Raw genomic sequence first — 20,535 nt, 5'->3', positions numbered from 1 at the left:
CACCATTGAACTACCTCAAGGTGCAAGTTCAAAATGGAAAATATTCAACTGAAAGCTGTAAAGCAAACAGCAGCAGTTAGAGTGGCATACGGTAAATATGCATCCAGGTCAAGCGCCCTCACTGGAGAGGCAGCTGGAAGTGCTTTCCCTGGAAGTGGGAGGGCTGACTCAGGGGCTGGCCCTAGGGTCAGCGGCTGCACACTCTCTCCACCAGGGTGGCACTGGGAGTATTTGTCTGGCCAGGTAGACTCTCTCCACAGGGTGATAGAAAGCAGCTGTAATTTCTAAAGGTGCCTGCATGTCTGGCCATTACCTTCAGCCTCCTAAGAGCTGATGGGAGCTGGACTCAGGGACTGTTGCCCAACAGTGGAGGTGAGGAGTGCTTCAGCCAGGTTGCAGTCTCAAATCAGAGTTGTTTTATTTGTTTTTAATACATTTTAATGATGGAAGTAATATTTGCCTACATAAAGAATTCATGTAATTTCAAAGTACATAAAGTAAGAGAAAATTCTCTCTTCCTTGTCCTTAAAAGGGAGGCAGACTTAGCAGTTTGGAGCCTCTACTTCCACACCTCACTGTGCATAACACGTGGCACAGACAGCACGCAGATAGCTCCCACCCTAAGATGCCCAGCACAGGTATTTTTCACTGAACTGTATACCAGAGACATTTCCCATGTATTTAAAGCCAAATGTTGGCTCTTTTCAATAAATTACCATTATAAAAACTGCTCCAACGGGCTGTACACTCTACAGCACGTGGATCTCTGCCCACCAAAGGCCCTGAGCTCCATGGGGCCACAGGAATAGGGTCTATTTCTGCCCTCTGTTGTGTGGCTGCACCCAGCATAGTATCTGTCCCACATGAGGGCTCCATTACTCCCTTCTTGAATGGAGGAACATAGAGTCATAATAACTAGCATTTGGCAGGTGCTTTCTGTGTGTGAGACATTGTTCCAAGGGCTGTGAGTGAATACATTCGTTCTTCTTCACACAATTCTGTGGGACAGGAATATGACAGGTGGGGAAACTAAAGCACAAAGCAGTTCAGTTGCTTCCCAAGGCCACGTGACCTACGTGGCAAAGCTGAGATTTGAACCCAAGCTCTGCCCCAGCCTGCATGCTAACCATTAACCTCTACAAACGCATGCCCCTGTGGCTACGTGCTCGCATTCGTGTTTTTGTAGAGGATACGAGAAAAGGGCCTGCTGTGTCAGAAAGGATGCACATTTAGGAATGTGAGTATTCTGCCCACCCACAGCGTGTACAGGTGTCTGTGCCCCCATTCCCTTGCCTACTCAGCATTCCTGCTGCTGCTCCATACTCCCTCGAATGACCCTTCCCTAGAGCATGGGGTCGCTACTCTAAAGACTAGCCAGCTTGGAGTGATCATGGAATCACGGGGCTGCAAGGGCTGAGAGATCTTAGAGTCATTTTTCTTGTGGCCTGGTGGTCATGGGAGAGTTGTAGTGAGGACAGTAGTGGTGGCTGATCGTCCCTTGCCAAAGCTGAGCACATTGTCTATTACTGTCTCTACTGTTCACCTCTTATTACGCAGTACAGGTTCAACTATTCTTGACACCTTATAGGTGAGGGGGAAACTGAGGCTTTGCGATATCAGGTAACCTGTCCACAGTCATCCAACCTGGAAGTGGCAGGGCTGGGATTAGACCTGGCCTATCAGAGTCCAGAGCCCACCTTTTGAACTCCCACCTGTCCCGTCCCATATGGGAATGTGTTTGGAAACACACAGCCAGTCAGTGCCCAGGGCTCCTGACTCCCCCTGAAGTGCCCTTTCCTTAACACGCTTCTTAGGTGGGAAACCAAACACTGGAAACCTTTATCTAGCATGGGTTAGCTGGTTGGTTGATTGAGGACAGGTTCTTGAAGACAGGTGTTTTGTGTAATAGCCGTGGAAAGGGCACTTATTCTCCACTGTTGCGATCCTGAGCTGGATTCCTAGCAGGGGGAGGACCGGGTCAGGCGGGCGTCCGTTGTGTGAGGCCACCTGGCTGGCGGGACTGGCGCGTCGGACCCTGGTTTGGCTGCTGTTGCTGCCCTCTGCTGCTTCATAATGAAATTGCCTGTGTTCAACCTGAAGGGGTCACAGTGGCTGACTTGCTTAAAGAGGACAAGAAGAAAAAGAAGTTTTGCTGTTTTCGCCAACGCAGGGCTAAAGATCATGGTAAATGGCTGACACTGAACCTTTTCTTTCCGCAACGTCTCTGATACCTTTTCCTTGCACATAGGCATTGTGTGAAATGCATGTGCCGTGTGGTGTGTTCAGAAGATGCCTATATTTTAATTGGGTGATTTCTTTGCAACTTGGTGACGTTGCTTTCTTCTTGTCTTTTTCCAAAGTATGTGCCCTTACCGAGATAGCATTGCAGTTTTCTTTTTTGTTTGAACTGTACCTTATAAAGAAGCAGCTGAACCAACTCAAAAAATTTACTTGATTCAGCATGAATATTCTTGGACTGGAAGACAGACTTTTCAAATACTTTTCCCCAAAGGATGTTTTAAAATTTAAACTGTTTAGAAATTCCAATAATGTTATTTGATTGATTTTTTTTCCCCTCCAGACTACATGTTTCAATTTGCTTCTCCATCTCCTAGTCTCTGGCTACGTGGCCCAGGACTATGCCAAAGCTGGTAGTGGCAGCTTTAAGAATGAAATTAGCTGGATGCAGTGGCTCACACCTGTAATTTCAACACTTTGGGAGGCTGAGGCTGGAAGATCACTTGAAGCCAGAAGTTTGAGACTAGCCTGGGCAACAAAGTGAGACCCTCTCTCTACAAAAATAAATTATAAAAAAAAAAAAAAATCAAGTGTGGTGGTGCATACCTGTAGTCCCCAGCTACTTGAGAGGCTGAGGCAGGAGGATTGTATAAGCCCAGGAGTTTGAGGCTACAGTCAGTGATATTGTACCATTCCTTTCCAGCCTGGGTAACAGAGTGAGATCTCTGTCTCTTAAATAAAAATAAATAAAGATAGACTTCAGGGATGCAAAGATTTGGGGCCACTTGCCCTTGAAATTGAGAGTGGGCTCCTGTGGGAAAGTGACATTTCCAGCTATGTCCTGCAATGATGCTAAACGTGCTGTTCGTCAGAATCCATGGAGTAGCTGTCAGGCCCGTCCCCAGGAAGCAGTTAGGTGAGCAGCTGGCTTGCTGCCTTGCTCTGCCCAAGTCCTGGCAGTGGTTTGACAGCACAGTCAGTCTGGTTCCACCACCAGGATTGGCCCTGGTCACCTGAGTCTGGTGGAAGTCTGTTTAAGAAGATTCAGACTGCAGAGACGTGAAGTCAGCCTCTAAGGGAACAGAGGAGACACAGTGCTGTTTCCCTTGAAGTGGACTCTGCCCCCGTGGAATGCTGAGCTCGGCGGTTATGGGACATAGACGGGAACAACCCATGGCTATCTGAAGAGGGTTATGTTAGAGTCTAGGTCTCATCAGAAGGCCTGAAAGTGAAAAGGAATTAAGAGATGATTAGATATAAGCCCTTGTCATTCGGCACGTTGTGGCCCCCAGAGGAGGGGGAGGAGGAGGCGGAACTTGCCTGAGGTTGGACAGTTAGTTAGGGGCAGAGTTGGAACTGCCTTTCTTAGCTGTAGTGTTCACAGAAGGTTTATGAACAGGGGCCTGGGCTTGATGCAGTGCCTGAAAGCGTTAGCAAGAAGAATGGCCTTCAGCTAAGCAGGAAATAGTGTCATGGACATAAGAAAAAATGTCTTTCAAGACTGACGTAGGGATATAGCTCTGGAGGGGTTACCAAAAGGAGATAAATGATTTCTGTCCCCAAAAGAGAAAACCCCCCACCATAGGTCTGCCTTCCAGAATGCAGGCTTGGGCCTTGTGATTCTCTAAGATTCTTTTGGCTTCTCCATTGTCTTTCTGAGATCTGCAGGGAGAAGAAGCAGGCTGACATGTTTAAGGTACTTTATTTCGAGTGGGAATGGTTTTTTATTGACTGAAATACCTGGGGACTCAGGAAGGGCCCCTGACCCTGCTGGCACCAGGTGGGGCAGGAGCCCTCGGGTGGATGCTGGGCTGCCCCTGTCCCTGGACATGTGGAGATAGTTACTGTCTGGGCATACTTCTTGCTTGACATGCGGAAACCTTGGTCTGGCCTTGACCCACATTCTCCAAGAAGAGCCTGGCTCCTTTACAGCAGCGAGAGACTGTTACCCTGGGTTGGCCTAATGTGTCACTACTAGCATGAGCATGTGCCTCCACGGGGTGTGTGGGCTTCTTTTGGATTTGGCAGGCCTGTATGTATGTCATGGTACTACTTATGTTTTCATGAAAATAAGATGAAAACATGAGATCTGGCTGTCAGGTAGCCTGTCCCCTAGGAAGGCAGCCACAGCTTAGCCATTTCTCAGTTGTTCAGCCTCACCCCGTACCCCTTTCTTTCAAAAGAATGAGAAGCTTTAGGCTGCTTGGAGGTGGAAGGAAATGCTAAAAGAAATTTCTGAGTGTGCAAGAAAGCCTGTCCCGTGGAGAACAGAGGAGTAAGACATCTGTGAATGAGGCTGCTAATGGGGCAGGTTCTGGAAGGAGACTGGGGGGCTCTGGGCTCAGTTTGATGTGTGGCAAGTCTTCCCTTTGGGGGTCCTTGACTGGAGGACTGGGGCTCTCCTGTGATGCCCTGAGGCCCTTCGGGAGCTACTGCTTCCTGTGCTGCGCCCCATTCTCTGGGACATTCTGCATGCCGGCCATTTGGACTCAGTTCTCCCAGGCAGGCTGCTGGCTGGACCCCTGGCTCCCCTCCTGATGGTGGTGGCCAGGAGCTCACAGTACTTCTTGTGCCCTTCCCTCCTTGCAGAGCTGGGGGAGTGGAGGGGAAACCACTGGCTGCTGGTAGTAAAACCAGTCAGCATGTGGGCGTTTCTGCCTTCCTGCAGTTACAGCGGGTCAGAGGTAAATGGATCTTAGAGATGATACTGTCCTACAGCTCATCTTACGGATCCGGTAACCAAGTGCGGGGGGAAAGAGACAATTGTCCCCTCATCACCTGGTGATAAGAACCAGACTTTCCTAGCATTTCTTCCATCGTTTTTGACCTCATCAGCCTCCATCACTGAAGGTCGGTCTGAGATTTTGCTATACCTGTTAATGGTGAACACAATTTTGAGGCTGCCAGCTTAGACCCACACATAGACTCATTCACTGTGTGTGTATGTGTGTGTGTGTGTGTGTGTGTGTGTGTGAGAGAGAGAGAGAGAGAGAGAGAGAGAGAGAGAAAAGAGAGAGAGAGATTTGCCTCCAGATTCACAAGCCTGACACATTTGGTTGAGATGAATGTTGTCCTTCAACATGAGAGTAGATGGATCCATTTCTATACCTTAGTGAAAATGCTAGTTGTGCTGTCCTGGGAATCAGTGTATTTCCCTCGTTTACTGTGTATGTGGCATTGCCCGTGATGGCATCCAGGCCCAGTACGAGATCTTAAAGAGAAGCACCATGACCCACATCCACAGACAGTGCTCCAAGTAGGGGCCTGGCCCAGCTGCCCATGCTGCAAAGGCCTTGGAAACTTAAGTCTGGAATGTGCAGGGCTGCTGTCTGCCACCACCCCCTCACCCCCAGTGACACCCAGCGCCACATCTCAGTGCACCACACTCTGAGCCTAAGGGTCTGCCCTGGAGCACTTCCCAGAGATCCCAATGCCTGGAATAGATTGTAAAATATAGGCCTTGAGCTTCCCCGGATTTTCAGCAGGCAAATTGCAGTGCCAGCATCTCATCACAGGTCACAGGCTTTCCTAATGCTTGGCTTTTCCCAGATTCACTGAAAGTAGTTTTTACATTTATATAAAAAATAAAGTTTTCTAACAAAGCTCTAACATTGCAATTTCCTGGCATATGTCGGGGAAGAGGCTTCACAGCTTGTCCACATGTAGACGGCCCCTGGCGCTTATTTCTAAGTCGGGGACTGGCCCTTGTCGGTGATGCGGGGAGGTCTGAGGGGTCTGCCTGTGCCTCTGATAAGGCCTCTACAATTAACACTGAGTCCCTGCTGAAGGGGACAGGCCACCACCTAAATGGGCCAACCACAGTGCCATGGAAGCCAGCTGGAATAAGCCCACGTAGTCCAGTGATTAGCCCATGACGTTACCTACATGACTTTTTATGACTCTTTGTGTTTGGATTTTTATAAAAGCCCAATCGTCACCAGTACAGCTTGATTTTTGTACTGTCCTGGGTCACTGGGCTGATATCCTGGAAGTGATTTGGTTGTATGTCAGATTTTGAGTGGTTAATAAAGGTCATTAGAATAGTAAACCAGCACTGGTAGATAATAGACTTGTTTGGCTTTTTGGAACTTTTTGATTTGTAGATTTTTAAGTATATAACACCAAAATGTATACCAGTATATTTCAGTATGCACTGAAACCACAGTGCATACTTGAATGGTGAGTGGAAGTCAGGAGAGAGTTCTCAGTCTCAACTGTATGCCCCAAGGCAAGCTGGCCAGTTCTCTCCTCTGAGAAATCCAAGTTCGCTCATGTACTCTCAGAAGCCCCTTCTGGTTCTAACGTTCTGTGACTCTCCTGTCCTTATTTTTAAAAACATAGATGAGATCCTATTGGGGCTAAAGGAAGGGAAAGTCATATCAATTTATTAACATTATAAAAAGAATGCCTAGTGGAAATGAAAGGTAAAATGTTTTAATTTTAATAAATGAGGTCTTTGTTATTCCTGCTGAGCCTGATCTTTCCAAATACTTTTGGAAAAGGGAATGCTGTCTGTCTGTGATAGGCAGTAAGTGGCTGGAGAAGACAGGCTGCCGGCGTCCTGCCAGAGCGTGTTTTCTCCACCCGGATTTAGGGGCTAGGTCAAGGTCTGTTTCCAAGACAAAATGAGGTCTCCGATTTCTAGCATAGACACTGTCCCCTTCCTCCTCCATCTGCCTCCACTCCTCCTCAGCCCTGGCGGCATCTTTCTGGGATATATTTATTTCTTATGTGCCTGTGGCTCTTTATGCGTCAAATGACAATGACAGGAGAAGTCGCTGTGCTTCCAATGGCAAAGTTAGACAGTAACTCAGTTTAAGACAGAGAAGATATAAACCAACAGTGATGGCCAAAGCTGATTCAGAGGTATGGAATATTGCTCATACTAGATGCGTCTGTGCAATGACGAAAGTGGCCAGGGCAAAGTGACCCTGGATTGGTTGCTTTGCTTCTGGGGAGCTCCAGGAGAGCTTTTCTGAGGTGATGGAGTTAACATGTGTGGGCCTCATGGATCATCCAGCCCTGGGGACCCAGCACTCTGCATGCCTCATGTCATTCTTACCTTTTACAGATGAGGAAATGGAGAGCTGTACAGAAGTCAGGTCACAAACGTGGGGTGAAACTTAAAACCTGTGCACCAGCTCTCAGCCATCATCCCAACCCAGCTGAAGGACGGAGTCCGCTCAGAGAGCAGGAGGACCCTGCCTCACTCTCAGTGGAGCCCTGGCACAGTGCTGCGAGACTATCTTCCCCTTTTTCTTGCCTTTTGGGGATTTCAGTTTTATTTCTTGTTTTTCCCCACAGTTAATCTAGGAAGCAACTAGAACAGTTCATAAACTAATAGTTGGCACAGAGCCAGAAATGCTAACTGATGACCCCATTCCCATAGGAAATATGTAACTTATCTGTTTCAATCAGATTGTTTCTAAAATGAAGCTTTAGGATTGAAATGCTGCAACCATACTGATATCTGCATGAGACATGACTCCAGAGATTAAAAAACCACAAAGACTTAGTCTGTTCAGAAGCTTGTTCTTTTGGAAATAATGACTGATGTTCCAACATGATTAATAGTACAACTTTGAGATAGCAAACTGTTAAAGATGGAAACGATCCTCAAGATCGTGGAGTTCACGCCACCATCTTAGAGACAGGAAAGTGAAGCCTCGAGAGAGGTGGCCCATTGCCCAGGAGTCTCAGAAGACAACCAGCCTGTGGGTTGCCCGCGTCGTACTGCCCTCGACTCCTGGTCCTATCAGTCGCTGCAGTAACCACCAAGGAAGATGCTGCACAGTGCCGAGTCATGGTCCGATGTGAAAAGGGTCTCCCACTGTGATTTTCTTTGTTGGACTTGACAATCTCCTTGTCTTTCTGCTGAATCAGAGTGAGGAACAGTTGAGGAGAATTGCATGAATAGCTTCTTGTGTGTCTGTGTGTGTTAATGGAGTTTTTTGGGTTTTTTTGTAAGGTTTTTCTGTGATTAGATTCAGGGTTTTTTGTTGTTTTTGTCCAGCTTTTGTTTGCTCTTGCATGAAATAATGAAAAAGTAAATCAAGGTTTGTAATTGGTTTCTTTTGACTTAGGAAAAAAGAAAATTATTCTGTGAGAGTACCAGCGATGTAATATGAGTCTGTAATTTTACTCACTTGGTCTTTACTTTTGACACCTTTGCTTCAGTGTTCCTGGGCATGGCTGTGGAGGCTCCTATGCAGGCAGGCTCAGTTCCTTGGGTACTCACAAGAGGAACAGATCAGGGATCTTTGGTATCCTCAAAAAACTTACTTCTAAGTTTTTTGAGGATAGAGGTGGAACCTCTATCCCTGCCGTTACCGTCATGGAGTCTGGCATGAGCAGGGCAGGCAGGACACAGCCCCCTGTGCAGAGCTGCCTGATCCAGCTCCTTCCCCCCAGCATGGGCTGGGCCTCGGGATCTTCACCGTAGTGCTTCCTGCCCACTTCCTGTATTTGCAGATGAAACTTGAGCCGTCCTTGCTAAGGGGACCCACATGGGCAGAGTCCACGGGCCAAGTTTTACTGGTGATGCCATAAGGCAGGCGTCCCCAAACTACGGTCCGCGGGCCGCATGTGGCCCCCTGAGGCCATTTATCCGCCCCCCCCCCCCAACACCGCACTTCAGGAAGGGGCACCTCTTTCATTGGTGGTCAGTGAGAGGAGCACAGTATGTGGCGGCCCTCCAACAGTCTGAGGGACAGTGAACTGGCCCCCTGTGTAAAAAGTTTGGGGACGCCTGCCATAAGGTCTATAAAAACAGTCACTAAGGTTCAAAGTCATGCCTCAGGAAAAAGGAAGTGCACGTGCATTCTCTTAGGTGGCTTTCTCTCTTGCCTCTGCCCCCCAGCAGAATTAGTCATTCTTGTCTCTGAAACGTCCTGCGGACCCCTCAGGTAGCTCTCTTCACAGCTGGTGGAAGTGAGGTGGAGGCTGCCTGCCCCTTTGCCCCTGCCCCAGGTGGTGCAGTGCTTGTGCCCCGACCCTCTCCAGCATGTGTTCATGATGTTTATGGGGTTGAATTAAGTGGATGATAAAAGACACTCATGCACCAGATGCTGGCCCTGGGCGGCCCCTGGACCTCCACACACTAGTGGGTGCGTTTCCACATTTTCTCTACTTCCACTCACGATCCTGCCATGGAGAAGTGGGTCGGCCCCAGAGACCCCAGTCACACTGGGACCAGAGTCAACCTTGCTCTCTGCTCACAGGTTGACAAAAACCTTCTCCCACCGGTGAGACCGTGTAGTTCCTTGGCACTCTAGTGCCAGCTTACTGGGTAAGCACTTCCTGCATATTCACTTCACAAGCTCAGCAGAACTTCAGCATCAGGTACGATAGCAAAAAATAGAGTTCTTTAGGGTACCTTCATACACTGCCTTCCCCATTCACAAAATAGCTCTTCTCCTTCAGCATATTTCCGATGATTGACTCATGAAATGTTAGGCTTACTCACAGATATTCTTTGTGCTCCTTTTGGGGCAAGCAAAGATGTACCCGTAAAGTACATTTTGGTGGCTTCTCAGTGTGATCCCAGAGATGAGGAGGACATACTGGTGCCAGACCCAGCCACAGGATTCACTTTGATCCCTTGGCTTCCTTTCTTGGGAAATGTCTTGAGTGGATGGAATTTCCTCTTGGAGGGGGACTCTGTGCTTTCCCTACAGGCCATGGGCGCAGAGGCTCACCTGCGGTGGAGATGCCTGGCTCCCTGGCCTTCCCATAACCCAGCCGAGCCCCTGAAGGCCCTAGTCGCCCTCCTCCCAGGTTCCTGAGGTCTGCCTGGTGGCAGAGCTCCTGCCTGGCCTGCTCCCGGTGTGCGGCACGCCCTGTACGCTCTCTGAAGCCCGTCTTCCCCCCACAGCTAGCATGCCCACCAGCGAGACGGAGTCTGTGAACACAGAGAACGTAAGCGGCGAAGCCGAGACGCGAGGCTGCTGTGGAAGTCTCTGGTGAGTGTGGGAAGCACTCGCCCTCCCTCCCCTCCTGTTGTCTCAGAGAAGCAGGTGGCAAGGAAGACAGCCCAGGCTGCAGCAGAGTCCCGGGGCCATCGCCTTGGGTGCGGTGGGCAGGAAGCCTCCTCGTACCCCTCGGCATGCTTCCTCCAGTGCCCAGCTATCGTCCCCCCACCCTTGCACTGGCATTTCACAGCCTCTTCCTGTAAGTAGAGCCCGTGGTGAAGAGTGTGGTGGTTAACCCGGCCGCCTGCTGTGTCCATTAGGTGCTGGTGGAGACGGAGAGGCGCGGCCAAGGCGGGGCCCTCTGGGTGTCGGCGGTGGGGGTAAAGGCCTGATTCTCCTTCCAGCCTGAGTTTGGCATTTGTGCTTTTGAAGAAGAGCTTATGTGGCAGAGTTGCTGACTAGAATGGGCTACATATTTAAGTTCTCCTTTGCTCGTGGCACCTTCCTAACCTCAGGCCTGGCGGTTGGATGGCAAGGCCCTACCTTCTCTGCGCCTGGCACTTTTTCCCTGGAGCCCTGCGCCAGCCTCTCCTCATGAGGGAAGGCACCATTGCATTAACACTCACTGGCTTTTCTGTAGATGATTTGGGCTGCAGTCGCTGGCGGGGGCCTGGGGGGACCAGCAGTGCAGAATGTGCTGGGCACTGCTGCCGTGGGGGAGCCCTGTGTGACTTGGTTTTGTTTGCTTCTTGCTGATATCCTTCAGGTCTTATCTCTGTAAAGTACAGGTGTCATTTTTAAGAGAACTCAACCTTTCTTGGCAGAGTTTCATAAAAATGATGTGTTATGGGCAGAATCTGCAGCTGTTTGTGAAGCGGTTTGGCCTCCATTCTCTTGCTCTGCCCTCTCTGAGACACCATGAAGCAGACAGAGAATGGGTTTGTCATCCCCATCTTATGGATGAGAACGCTGAGGCCCAAGAAGACATGCTGCTTTCCTATACTCACCCAGTGGGAGAATGGCAGTACTGGGACTCCACGTGCAGTGCTCCTTCTGCAGTAGTAGAAGCAAATGCTGCTGTCAAGATGAGTGGCAGGAGACACTCTGCCGCCTTCATTTTGGCCCCTGCATCACTGCCTGCTGCCAGGGACTGCAGGGAATCCGGCTGAGTCTTCCCTGACCTGGGCCTTGAGGGTGCTCAGCCTGCTCCTGTGGCCCTGGCAGCACCCAGGTTTCTGCTCTGGCCTTGCCCCCGCCAGCCTGCTGTGGTAACCAGGGGCGCTAAGTCCACACTGTATGCATGGCTTTTATGAGATCTCAGCTGCAATGATGGGGAGCAGGTGCTCAGACCTTCAGACCCAGAGTCGTTAACACTTTTTGTCTTTCTTTCAGTCAAGCCATCTCAAAATCCAAACTCAGGTCAGTATCTTCTTTCTTTCTTCGTTAGCCTGTGTGTTGCCTTTGTATGTTCTCACTTCTGAATTTTACAGAGAGTTGCTCTGGACTTGAGTTTTCCTCTATGGCTTATAACATTGATACTGAATTGCAGTCAGTCAGTTGAATCCTATGAGCCTGCCTTAGGGGACAGTGTAATAGGTGCTAAAGGTCTCCCTCAAAACAAACCAACAAGACCCAGTAACGATTTTTGCCTCCCCGTTAATCCTCCTTGTTCTCGGAGTCATTTCCCTAAGAGAGCTGCTGCCCGGAAGCATTCCAGAGCAAGGGAGTTCAAGAAGTCTCCCAAGGTACCAGCATTGCTTGATGTGCGTGCAGGTTACATGCTCAGTGGGTACAACTCATCGAACCATGTACCCATGATTTGTGTACTTTTCCATCTGGGTGTTATTTTTCAACAAAAACATTTTCCTACTGTATATAAACATTGACTTAAAATAGACAAAGACCTAAAGATAAAATACAAAATCATGAACATTCTAGAAGAAAACGTAGGAGGAAGTCTTTGTGACCTTGAGTTAGGCAAAGGTTTCTTAAGATACAACACCCAGTGTTCTTGCTGTAACAGAAAAAAACATATACATTGGTCTTCATGAAAATTAAACTTCTGTTCCTCAAAAGAAAATAAAAGGGAAAGCTTCAGACTTAGAAATATTTGCAAAGCACATTTGATAAAGGACTGGTATCCCGTCTGTATAAAGACTAATACATAAATAAGAGTGTCAATTGTCAACAATAGAAAAACCCAATTAAAAAATGGGCAAGACATTTTAATAGGCATTTCACCAGAGAAAGGATGTGGCTGGCAAATGAGCACATGAAATGACCACCAGTTGTTACAGAAGCGCACGGTAAAATCACAGTTACCACTACACACCTGTTAGAGTGGCTCAGCTTTAAATATCTGACAGCACCAAGGATGCTGATTGGTGGGAACTTTCACACAATGCTGGTGGACTTGTCAGGTGACAGCCATTAAAAAAAGAGTTTGGTAGTTCCTCATAAAGTTTAAACATATATTTACCGTATTTATCTTTGACCCAGCCATCCCACTTCTAAGGTGTTTGTATAAGAGAAATGAAGATACATGCCTGCATACAAAGCTTTAACATGAATGTTTATAGCAGTTTTATTTGTACTTACCCCAAGCTGGAAATAACGCAAATGTCCATTAAGTATGAATGGGTAGACACACCGTGGTTCACCCATACGATGGAATACTACTTAGCAATAAGAAGGAGAAAACTACTGAGACTTGGAGCAATGCAGATGAATCTTGGTAGCAAGATTGCTAAGTGAAAGAAGCCAGTCTCAAAAGGCTACATCATGTACAGCGCTGCTTATATGACATTCCAAGTAAAACAATAGGGACAGGGCAGATCAGTCCCTGTCTAGGGTGGGGGTGAGGATGGTGGATTGACTACAGAGAGCCACGAGGGAACTTCTTTGAATGATAGAAATTTTCTGCATCTCAATTGTGTACACCTAAAAAGTGTAATTTCTACCATATGTAAATTATATCTCAGTGAATCTGACTTTAAAAACAAAAAGGTCAGGCATAGTAGCTCACACCTGTACTCCCAGCACTTTTGGAGGCCGAGCAGGAGGGTCACTTGAGCCCTGAAGTTCATAACTGGCCTGGGTAACATAGTGAGACCTTGTCCCTACCCAACAAAACCAAACAATTAAAATGCCTTCTACAGCTTCCTGTTGCCAAGGTGGGCATAATGCCCCCATCACCTGGCTCTGCTTACCCTCAGCCTCATCCCTTGACCTTCCTCCCACATGCCTATGTTGTAGCTAACCTGGGCTTTCTTAGTTTCAGAGTGCCACACACTCTGTTTCTTCCTGCTCTGTCCCTGTGGCCCTGTGGTCTCCTTGGGGTGGAGTGCCCTTCCCTCTGCCCCTGGGGTAACTCTTCCTCATGGATCAAGATCCAGCCCAAATATCTACTTTTCAGAGAAGCCTTCCCCGACTCTTCCAAAGAGCATTTGTGGCTCCCTTCTCTTTGCTCCTGTACCCTGTACCTTGAGAATAGCGCTTGGTGTGGATTTGCAGTCAGTATTTACAACAACCCTGTATGCTTTGCAGGACCAGGGACTCTGGAACTTTGCCTTCTTCATCTTCATCCACGCAGTGCCTAGCACAGAGTCAGTGCTCAGGAATGCTGGTCTTATGAAAGAACAGGCTGGGCCGCTAGGCACTAAGAGCCCAGCAAGGGGCCAGATGGGGAGTGCTACGGGATTCCAGGGGATGGGACAATGAGGCTTCTGGGTTTGAGAGACACTTGTGCCTTTTCACCACAGCATATGACAGACCCACCGGGGCTGGGTCTTTTTCAGGCCACTTAGGTTGCATGTGCTGAGTTAATGCATCCCAGGAGAAACCCAGCTGTGAGTAGGATAGTCTTTAATGTCCTTAGTAGAGTTTTTCCACACTACCCAACGTGTTAGAAGCCGCTCTTTCCGTTGGAAACGGCACAGTAAGAGCAGTAATAAAATGCACCTTGCATGATCCAGGTTTTGGTAAAGAATTGGCACAACTCTCTGCCCGCTTCCTGGGTTGCAGAATTTTTTTTTTCTACCTAGCAACACAGCTGAGTCAGCCAGGGCTGCCGCTTGGGCAGCCTGGAGATTCCTCTCGACTCAGGCCCCCAGAGGAAGTGCCCATTGTCGTCAGTGAGGCAGCACAGCCTGCAGAGGACTGCCTTCACCAATCTGCTGGCCCTTTCCTGGGATCTGGGTCGCTGAGCTGCTGCTCAGGGCATACTTTACCAAATCACCCCCTTGTGGCAGGGAAGGTTTTCCAGAAGCAGACAGGCTAAGGGAGAGAACATGTCCTCTAATCACAGACAGGAACCGAAGGTAGGTGGAGGACATGCTACTTGTCTGTTTGGCTCAGCTCATTTTATTTTTATGAAAACACGATTCAATATTGGCTCTTCTCCTAAAGGTATATTTTGAGCATCGCTAGTTAGAAAGGGCACCTGATGACTCAGTATGAAGTCTCATGTCCTACTCAGCTTTGACAACTCTGCCAGGCTCTGGAGGAACCTCAGAGATTTAAAAAAGGATTAGAATATTCCCTTAAAAAAAAAAAAACTAGCTTTGTAGCACTTTGCTGCCTGGTAAATTCTGTATGGTGATTGAGAGGCTGCAAGAGATGTGTATAATAAGCGAAGCGGCTCTCTGCGCTGATGCATGAGCAGATCCACGTCCCATGTGGTGGATATAGGAACCACATATGTGTGCAAGTGCAGTTTTGCATCTGCACATGAATCTATGAATATCTAGATTTTCTAACCCACTTAAGGGCTGCATATGACAGATTCTGGAATTATCTATAAGCCATAAGGAAGGAAACTGATAGCATGATCAAGTCAAGATTATACTTTTAAAAGTTGCGTTTTAAGACCAACATAATTTTTATTACGAGGTCTGTTAATTTCTGTGCCATTTGCTCTCATCTTTCCTTCCTGCACTCCCACCCCAACTCCAGAATGAAAGGCAAATTATTTCCCAATCATGTTTGTTGGCTACTCAGATGCTGTATCTGTCATCTAGGGAGTAACATTTGCTTATCTTTCAGCCGCCGCTGGCGTCGCTGGAACCGATTCAATCGCAGAAGATGTAGGGCTGCCGTGAAGTCTGTCACGTTCTACTGGCTGGTTATCGTCCTGGTGTTTCTGAACACCTTAACCATTTCCTCTGAGCACTACAATCAACCAGATTGGTTGACACAGATTCAAGGTACAAGCAGAGGCCACTCCTTTTTTGTTCTGAATTAGGGATTTCTGTGGCTGTCCAACTGCCATTTGGTCTTATCTGATCGCCATATGACGAAGTATTGGAACATTTCTAGTGAGGACAAACTTGGATGGTAGCACCATCCAGACACAGCAACTACCAGAGTGAGGGTGCTGTCCGTGCTGCATGGTGAAGCACCTCGGAGCCGCCTAATGCCAGGTGTCTAATTGTCCTAACCCTGAGCCAACCTAAGACCAAGAATTATTGGAGTTTGAAGGGACCTCATAATCCCTTCTCACACCCCCTTTGGGAAGCCTCACTTTCCTCTATAGTACTTCTGGCAAATGGTTTTGGTTCTCCTGCTTTGAATGCTCCAGCACTGGAGTGTGAGACTTTTATCCCCCAGACACAGCCCCTTCGGGGTATGACAGTTTTGAGTCTTTGAAAAGTCCTTCCTTACATCCAGTCAAACCTGTTTCCCTCTACCTCTCCATCCTGCTTGGTAGTATTTTTTGCTGTTAGAAACGACATTGATAGGTGACTGCTTCTGATATCAAGATGACATAAACAAATTCAGACACGTCTTTTTTTCTGTGATTGAATGAGAAAATATATATAACCTGATGGTGTCAAGGCAAAATCATAGGCTTTTAGGGCTGGAAGGCGTCAGAGATTATTTGATGAGCTGCCCCTTCCCATTTTGTCATCAGTGACACTGAGACCTGGAGAAATCAAGTAACTTCTCCAGAGTCACACACCTAGCTAGTAGCAGAAGTAGGACCAGAGCCTGGTGGAGAGACTGTTCATGTGAAGGCCACGTTTCTGTCCTGGGTGAGGTAGTGAAGAGAAAGACAAGGTATTGGTGTATTTCCTGTGGGGCCTGATAGAGAGGGAGGCATGAGGGGCGGGAGTAGTCTGTCTTGCAGGAGACCCTGAGGATAGGTGCCCCTTTGTCTTTGCAGATATTGCCAACAAAGTCCTTTTGGCTCTGTTCACCTGTGAGATGCTGGTAAAAATGTACAGCTTGGGCCTCCAAGCATATTTCGTCTCTCTTTTCAACCGGTTTGATTGCTTCGTGGTGTGTGGTGGCATTACTGAGACCATCTTGGTGGAACTGGAGATCATGTCTCCCCTGGGGATCTCTGTGTTTCGGTGTGTGCGCCTCTTAAGAATCTTCAAAGTGACCAGGTAAGGAAATGTGGGTCCCCCCGGAAATGTTTTATGAACGCGAGGCGGCGACCAGTCACGTACCCGGGCAGGTGTTGTTCTGCTCTGTCCCGCATGGGTGTTCTGAGCTCACACCCTCATCTTGACTTATAGGCACTGGACTTCTCTGAGCAACTTAGTGGCATCCTTGTTAAACTCCATGAAGTCCATCGCTTCGCTGTTGCTTCTGCTTTTTCTCTTCATTATCATCTTTTCCTTGCTTGGGATGCAGCTATTTGGCGGCAAGTTTAATTTTGATGAAACGCAAACCAAACGGAGCACCTTTGACAATTTCCCTCAAGCACTTCTCACAGTCTTCCAGGTGAGTTTTCCCTCCTTGTCCTGAAAGGCACGTTGTGAGCAGCCGCTAAAACTCCTCTGCCTTCTTGTGCACACACTCAGGAAGACAAAAGGATTCCATTTTTGTTCATCTCTGCCCTAATAATAGCCTGGTAAATTTTGTGCCATTTTAGTTATTTGTTCTGCATCATCCTCCAGCTATCTACATTATGTGATTTAATGTTTTGTTTTGTTTTTTGAGATGGAGTCTCACTCTGTCACCTAGGCTGGGGTACAGTGGTGGCGCAATCTCAGCTCACTGCAACCTCCGCCTCCCGGGTTCAAGCAATTCTCCCATCTCAGCCTCCCAAATAGCTGGGATTACAGGCTCATGCCACCACACCCAGCTAATTTTTTGTATATTTTTTTAAGTAGAGATGGGGTTTCACTATGATAGCCAGAATGGTTTCAATCTCCTGACCTCAAGAACCGCCCGCCTCAGCCTCCCAAAGTGCTGGGATTACAGGCTTGAGCCACCGTGCCCAGCCCTTAGCCCTTAATTTAAAAAAAAAAAGACTTCTAGCTACATTACAAAATAATAAACCAAAAAACCCTTTTCACACACACTCCTCCCAGAAAACTTTTTGATTGGTTTTGTGAAGTTTCTTTGAAATAGACTCTAAAATTCTTCTGTTCTTTGCTAATTTTTGATGGCAGGCCAGTTTATAATCCTAGTTATAATAGATTACCCAAGAAGTGAATTCTCATGCCTCCATGCTGTGGTGTGTAGCTGGAGGAACGTGACAGCTGTCGGCTGCTTCTGTCCTCCTCCTGAGGTTCAGTGAGGATGCCGAGTCTGAAGGTGCCTGTACTGCGGGGCTGCTGCAGGCAGTGGCTGAGAAGGGAGATGGTTGCAGAGAGGCACCTATGGCCCTGCTGCTCAAGGAGCAGCACACACTCCCCTGACTCTAAGCTGGGTGTTCAAAACCCTCCTCCTTGGACAGGGTCTGATGGATAAGTTTAAAACACCTACCTGTCCTCATTGCTTTTCCTGTGTGATGTGAGCTGCAGAGCCCTACCAGAGAGGAAAGGCAGCAGACAGCTGGGTCCCGTGGTAGCCCTTTCTATGCCCAGCTGCCTGCCACGGATGAGTCACTTACCATTTCTGAAGAAATCCAGCAACCAAAGGGATTGGTCTGGACAATTCTTTCCCACTTGGTCATTTTGGGGTATATGTAATTACTGTTATACGCCATAGTTTTGTTGTTTGAATTATACTTAAATTTTGGCTGCTGATTAGTCATTCTTTTTTTAAAATTTTTTTCTTTCAGAGAGACTGGTGTCTTTTTTTTTTTTTTTTTTGGTAATGTATGCATATGGCACAAAATTCTAATGTTACAAATGAATATTTTCCCAGCCAGCCACAAATTCTAGGAAGCAACCACTATCAAACAGTTTCTTGTGAATTCTTAGATCTGCGTTTTCTCATAGCTACAACTCAGTTAAGCTACCTTTCCACAGACAGGAGCTCACTCTATGTGCTGTGTTGCTCTTGCTTTTATCACTTCAGGTGTCCTAAAGAGCCTTCCTGCTTGGTCCCTAAAAGGCTGCCCCTCCTTTGAAATGCTGCATCTGAGTGGTGGTACAGATGTGCCATTGTTCATGTGACAGATCCCTTGCTGACAAGCATTGAGTTCTATCCAGTCTTGGCCCGCAGAAACAGGGCTCCAGTAGGTGACAGTGAACACGTGTCAGAGGACACGTGTTGGCTGTCGATCTGTGGGATAAACTCCTAGAAGTGGAACTGCTGCTTTAGAGGGTGTGTCCGTTTTAAACGTTGCCACCCTTGTCCAAGTACTCTCCTTACGGTTGAATTAGCTTATCCTCCACCCGCAGTGCAGACACTGCCCATTGCTTCACTGTCTCTCCCTGCAGTTGGGAGCATGTTTTGGGATGCCCATCAGATAGGTGAAAAGGGTGTCTCACTGTTCTTTTTACAGATACTCCTCTTATCAGGAGTGAAGTTGAATGTCTGTCCATGTGACTCAGAGCCATCAATAGTGCCTTTTCTGTGAATTACATTATCTTTTCAATTCGTTTGCCCATTTTTGTTTGATTGTGATCCATAACAGTTTAAAGTTTAAAAATATCTAGTCCAGATTGAAGATAAAGGAGCTCTGCCTGTCGTTGGAAGATAGCATTTTTTTCATTACTGTTCTTATTCATCTGATTCTATTTTATCATGGATTGAATTCTCAAATATCAGTAGAGAAGATTAAATTTCGGGTCATTGGTGGTATCTACTCTTGAGGTGGTTTTGTAAATTTACGTGAGACATTCAGAATTTCCTGCTTCCGTAATTTTATATATGTAATTCTCCGTTTCCACAGTTGTTGGGCTATGTGGAATGTTACGAAGCAGGTAGGAGAATGAGATGCACTTTGACTCAGAGGGCCTCCAGAGTATGTTGTTGAATGAAAAAACAAGCCAGTTGCAGAAAACTTTGCATAGCATGACACCCTTTATGTCTGAAAACTCAGAGAAGACACCTAGTGCTTGTTTTCTTTGTATATAAACGTGTTTAAATCTGTAGGTGAAGGTTCAGAGAGACACAGGAAGAGCATGCTTTCTGGGGAAGGAACTAAAACTGGGCTAGGGTGTAATCAGAAAACACGTAAGTCTTTGTCGGGTGCAGTGGCTCTCACCTGTTACCCCAGCACTTTGGGAGTCTGAGGTGGGTGGAGCACTTGAGGTCCAGAGTTCGAGGCCAGCCTGGCCAACATGGTGAAACCCTATCTCTACTAAAAATATAAAAATTAGATGGGTGTGGTGGCGGATGCCTGTAATCCCAGCTACTCAAAAGGCTGAGGCAGGAGAATCACTTGCACCCGGGAGGTTGAAGTTACAGTGAGCCGAGATCGAGCCACTGCATGCCAGCCTGGGCAACAAGAGTGAGACAACTTCTCAAAAAAAAGCATATAAGTCTTAAATATAAGGTTTGGTTTTTTTTTTTTCACTCACAGAATTAACCATCTATTTGTGTAATTAAAAAACAACGTTTTAAAAATTTCATGGGTTAACAAGTGGGTTTGTTCTGTGCAAACTGGACTGTGAAAGGCAGCTTAAACCAGATCTAGGCAGCCACTGAAGGGCCCTAAGAGAGTGAGTACAATTTGTGAATCCACCTGCTGGCTGATACCAGTCTGGCTTCTCAGATCCTGACAGGCGAAGACTGGAACGCTGTGATGTACGACGGCATCATGGCTTATGGCGGCCCGTCCTCTTCAGGAATGATCGTCTGCATCTACTTCATCATCCTCTTCATTTGTGGTAACTGTATCCTTCAAGCCGACCTGGCTTCCTTGTTGCCTTCATCCTGTGTTTCTTTTTCTTGCTCTGGATTTCTCTGTGGGATGATGGTGGTAGTAGTTGTGGCAGGGAGGTGACTGCCTTTACCTTATTAACTCAATATCTGCTTTTCTTCGGTGCAGTGGGGGGACAGCGTCCTATAAGTAGAATTCCAGAGAGGCTTTGCAGAATGTGTTCTGGCTAAGAGAAGCAAGCCCAGGAAAGGAGCATGAGACAGCACATGCACTGGGACCAGAGGTTACTCACTTTGTCCTCATGTCTCCTGTACAGATCCTGGGGGACGGCTGAGAACAAGGCCAGGTGGTTCTTTAGGTCATCGTTCTTGGGAGCTT

At 47.5% G+C, this 20,535-nt stretch overlaps 1 protein-coding gene across 19 annotated transcripts in view; it reads left to right on the top strand.

Annotated features, from left to right (window-relative positions):
* Window positions 1–20,535, top strand: part of CACNA1D (calcium voltage-gated channel subunit alpha1 D) — a 321,073-nt gene that overhangs the window by 213,424 nt on the left and 87,114 nt on the right. For 14 of the 19 annotated variants that reach the window (XM_074403658.1, XM_074403667.1, XM_003936561.4 and 11 more), the window contains 7 exons: window positions 10,112–10,199; window positions 10,469–10,528; window positions 11,541–11,567; window positions 15,192–15,352; window positions 16,312–16,537; window positions 16,670–16,877; window positions 20,050–20,170. In XM_074403658.1, coding sequence (XP_074259759.1) covers window positions 10,112–10,199; window positions 10,469–10,528; window positions 11,541–11,567; window positions 15,192–15,352; window positions 16,312–16,537; window positions 16,670–16,877; window positions 20,050–20,170 — 891 coding nt within the window. The remainder of the gene's footprint in view (window positions 1–10,111; window positions 10,200–10,468; window positions 10,529–11,540; window positions 11,568–15,191; window positions 15,353–16,311; window positions 16,538–16,669; window positions 16,878–20,049; window positions 20,171–20,535) is intronic. The other 5 variants (XM_074403661.1, XM_074403655.1, XM_003936560.4 and 2 more) reach the window with 1 other exon arrangement.

This window comes from Saimiri boliviensis, chromosome 8, assembly GCF_048565385.1.
Source record: "Saimiri boliviensis isolate mSaiBol1 chromosome 8, mSaiBol1.pri, whole genome shotgun sequence".
In the NCBI taxonomy this organism is placed as follows: domain Eukaryota; kingdom Metazoa; phylum Chordata; class Mammalia; order Primates; family Cebidae; genus Saimiri; species Saimiri boliviensis.
This window is presented reverse-complemented; position numbering and strand designations above follow the sequence as displayed.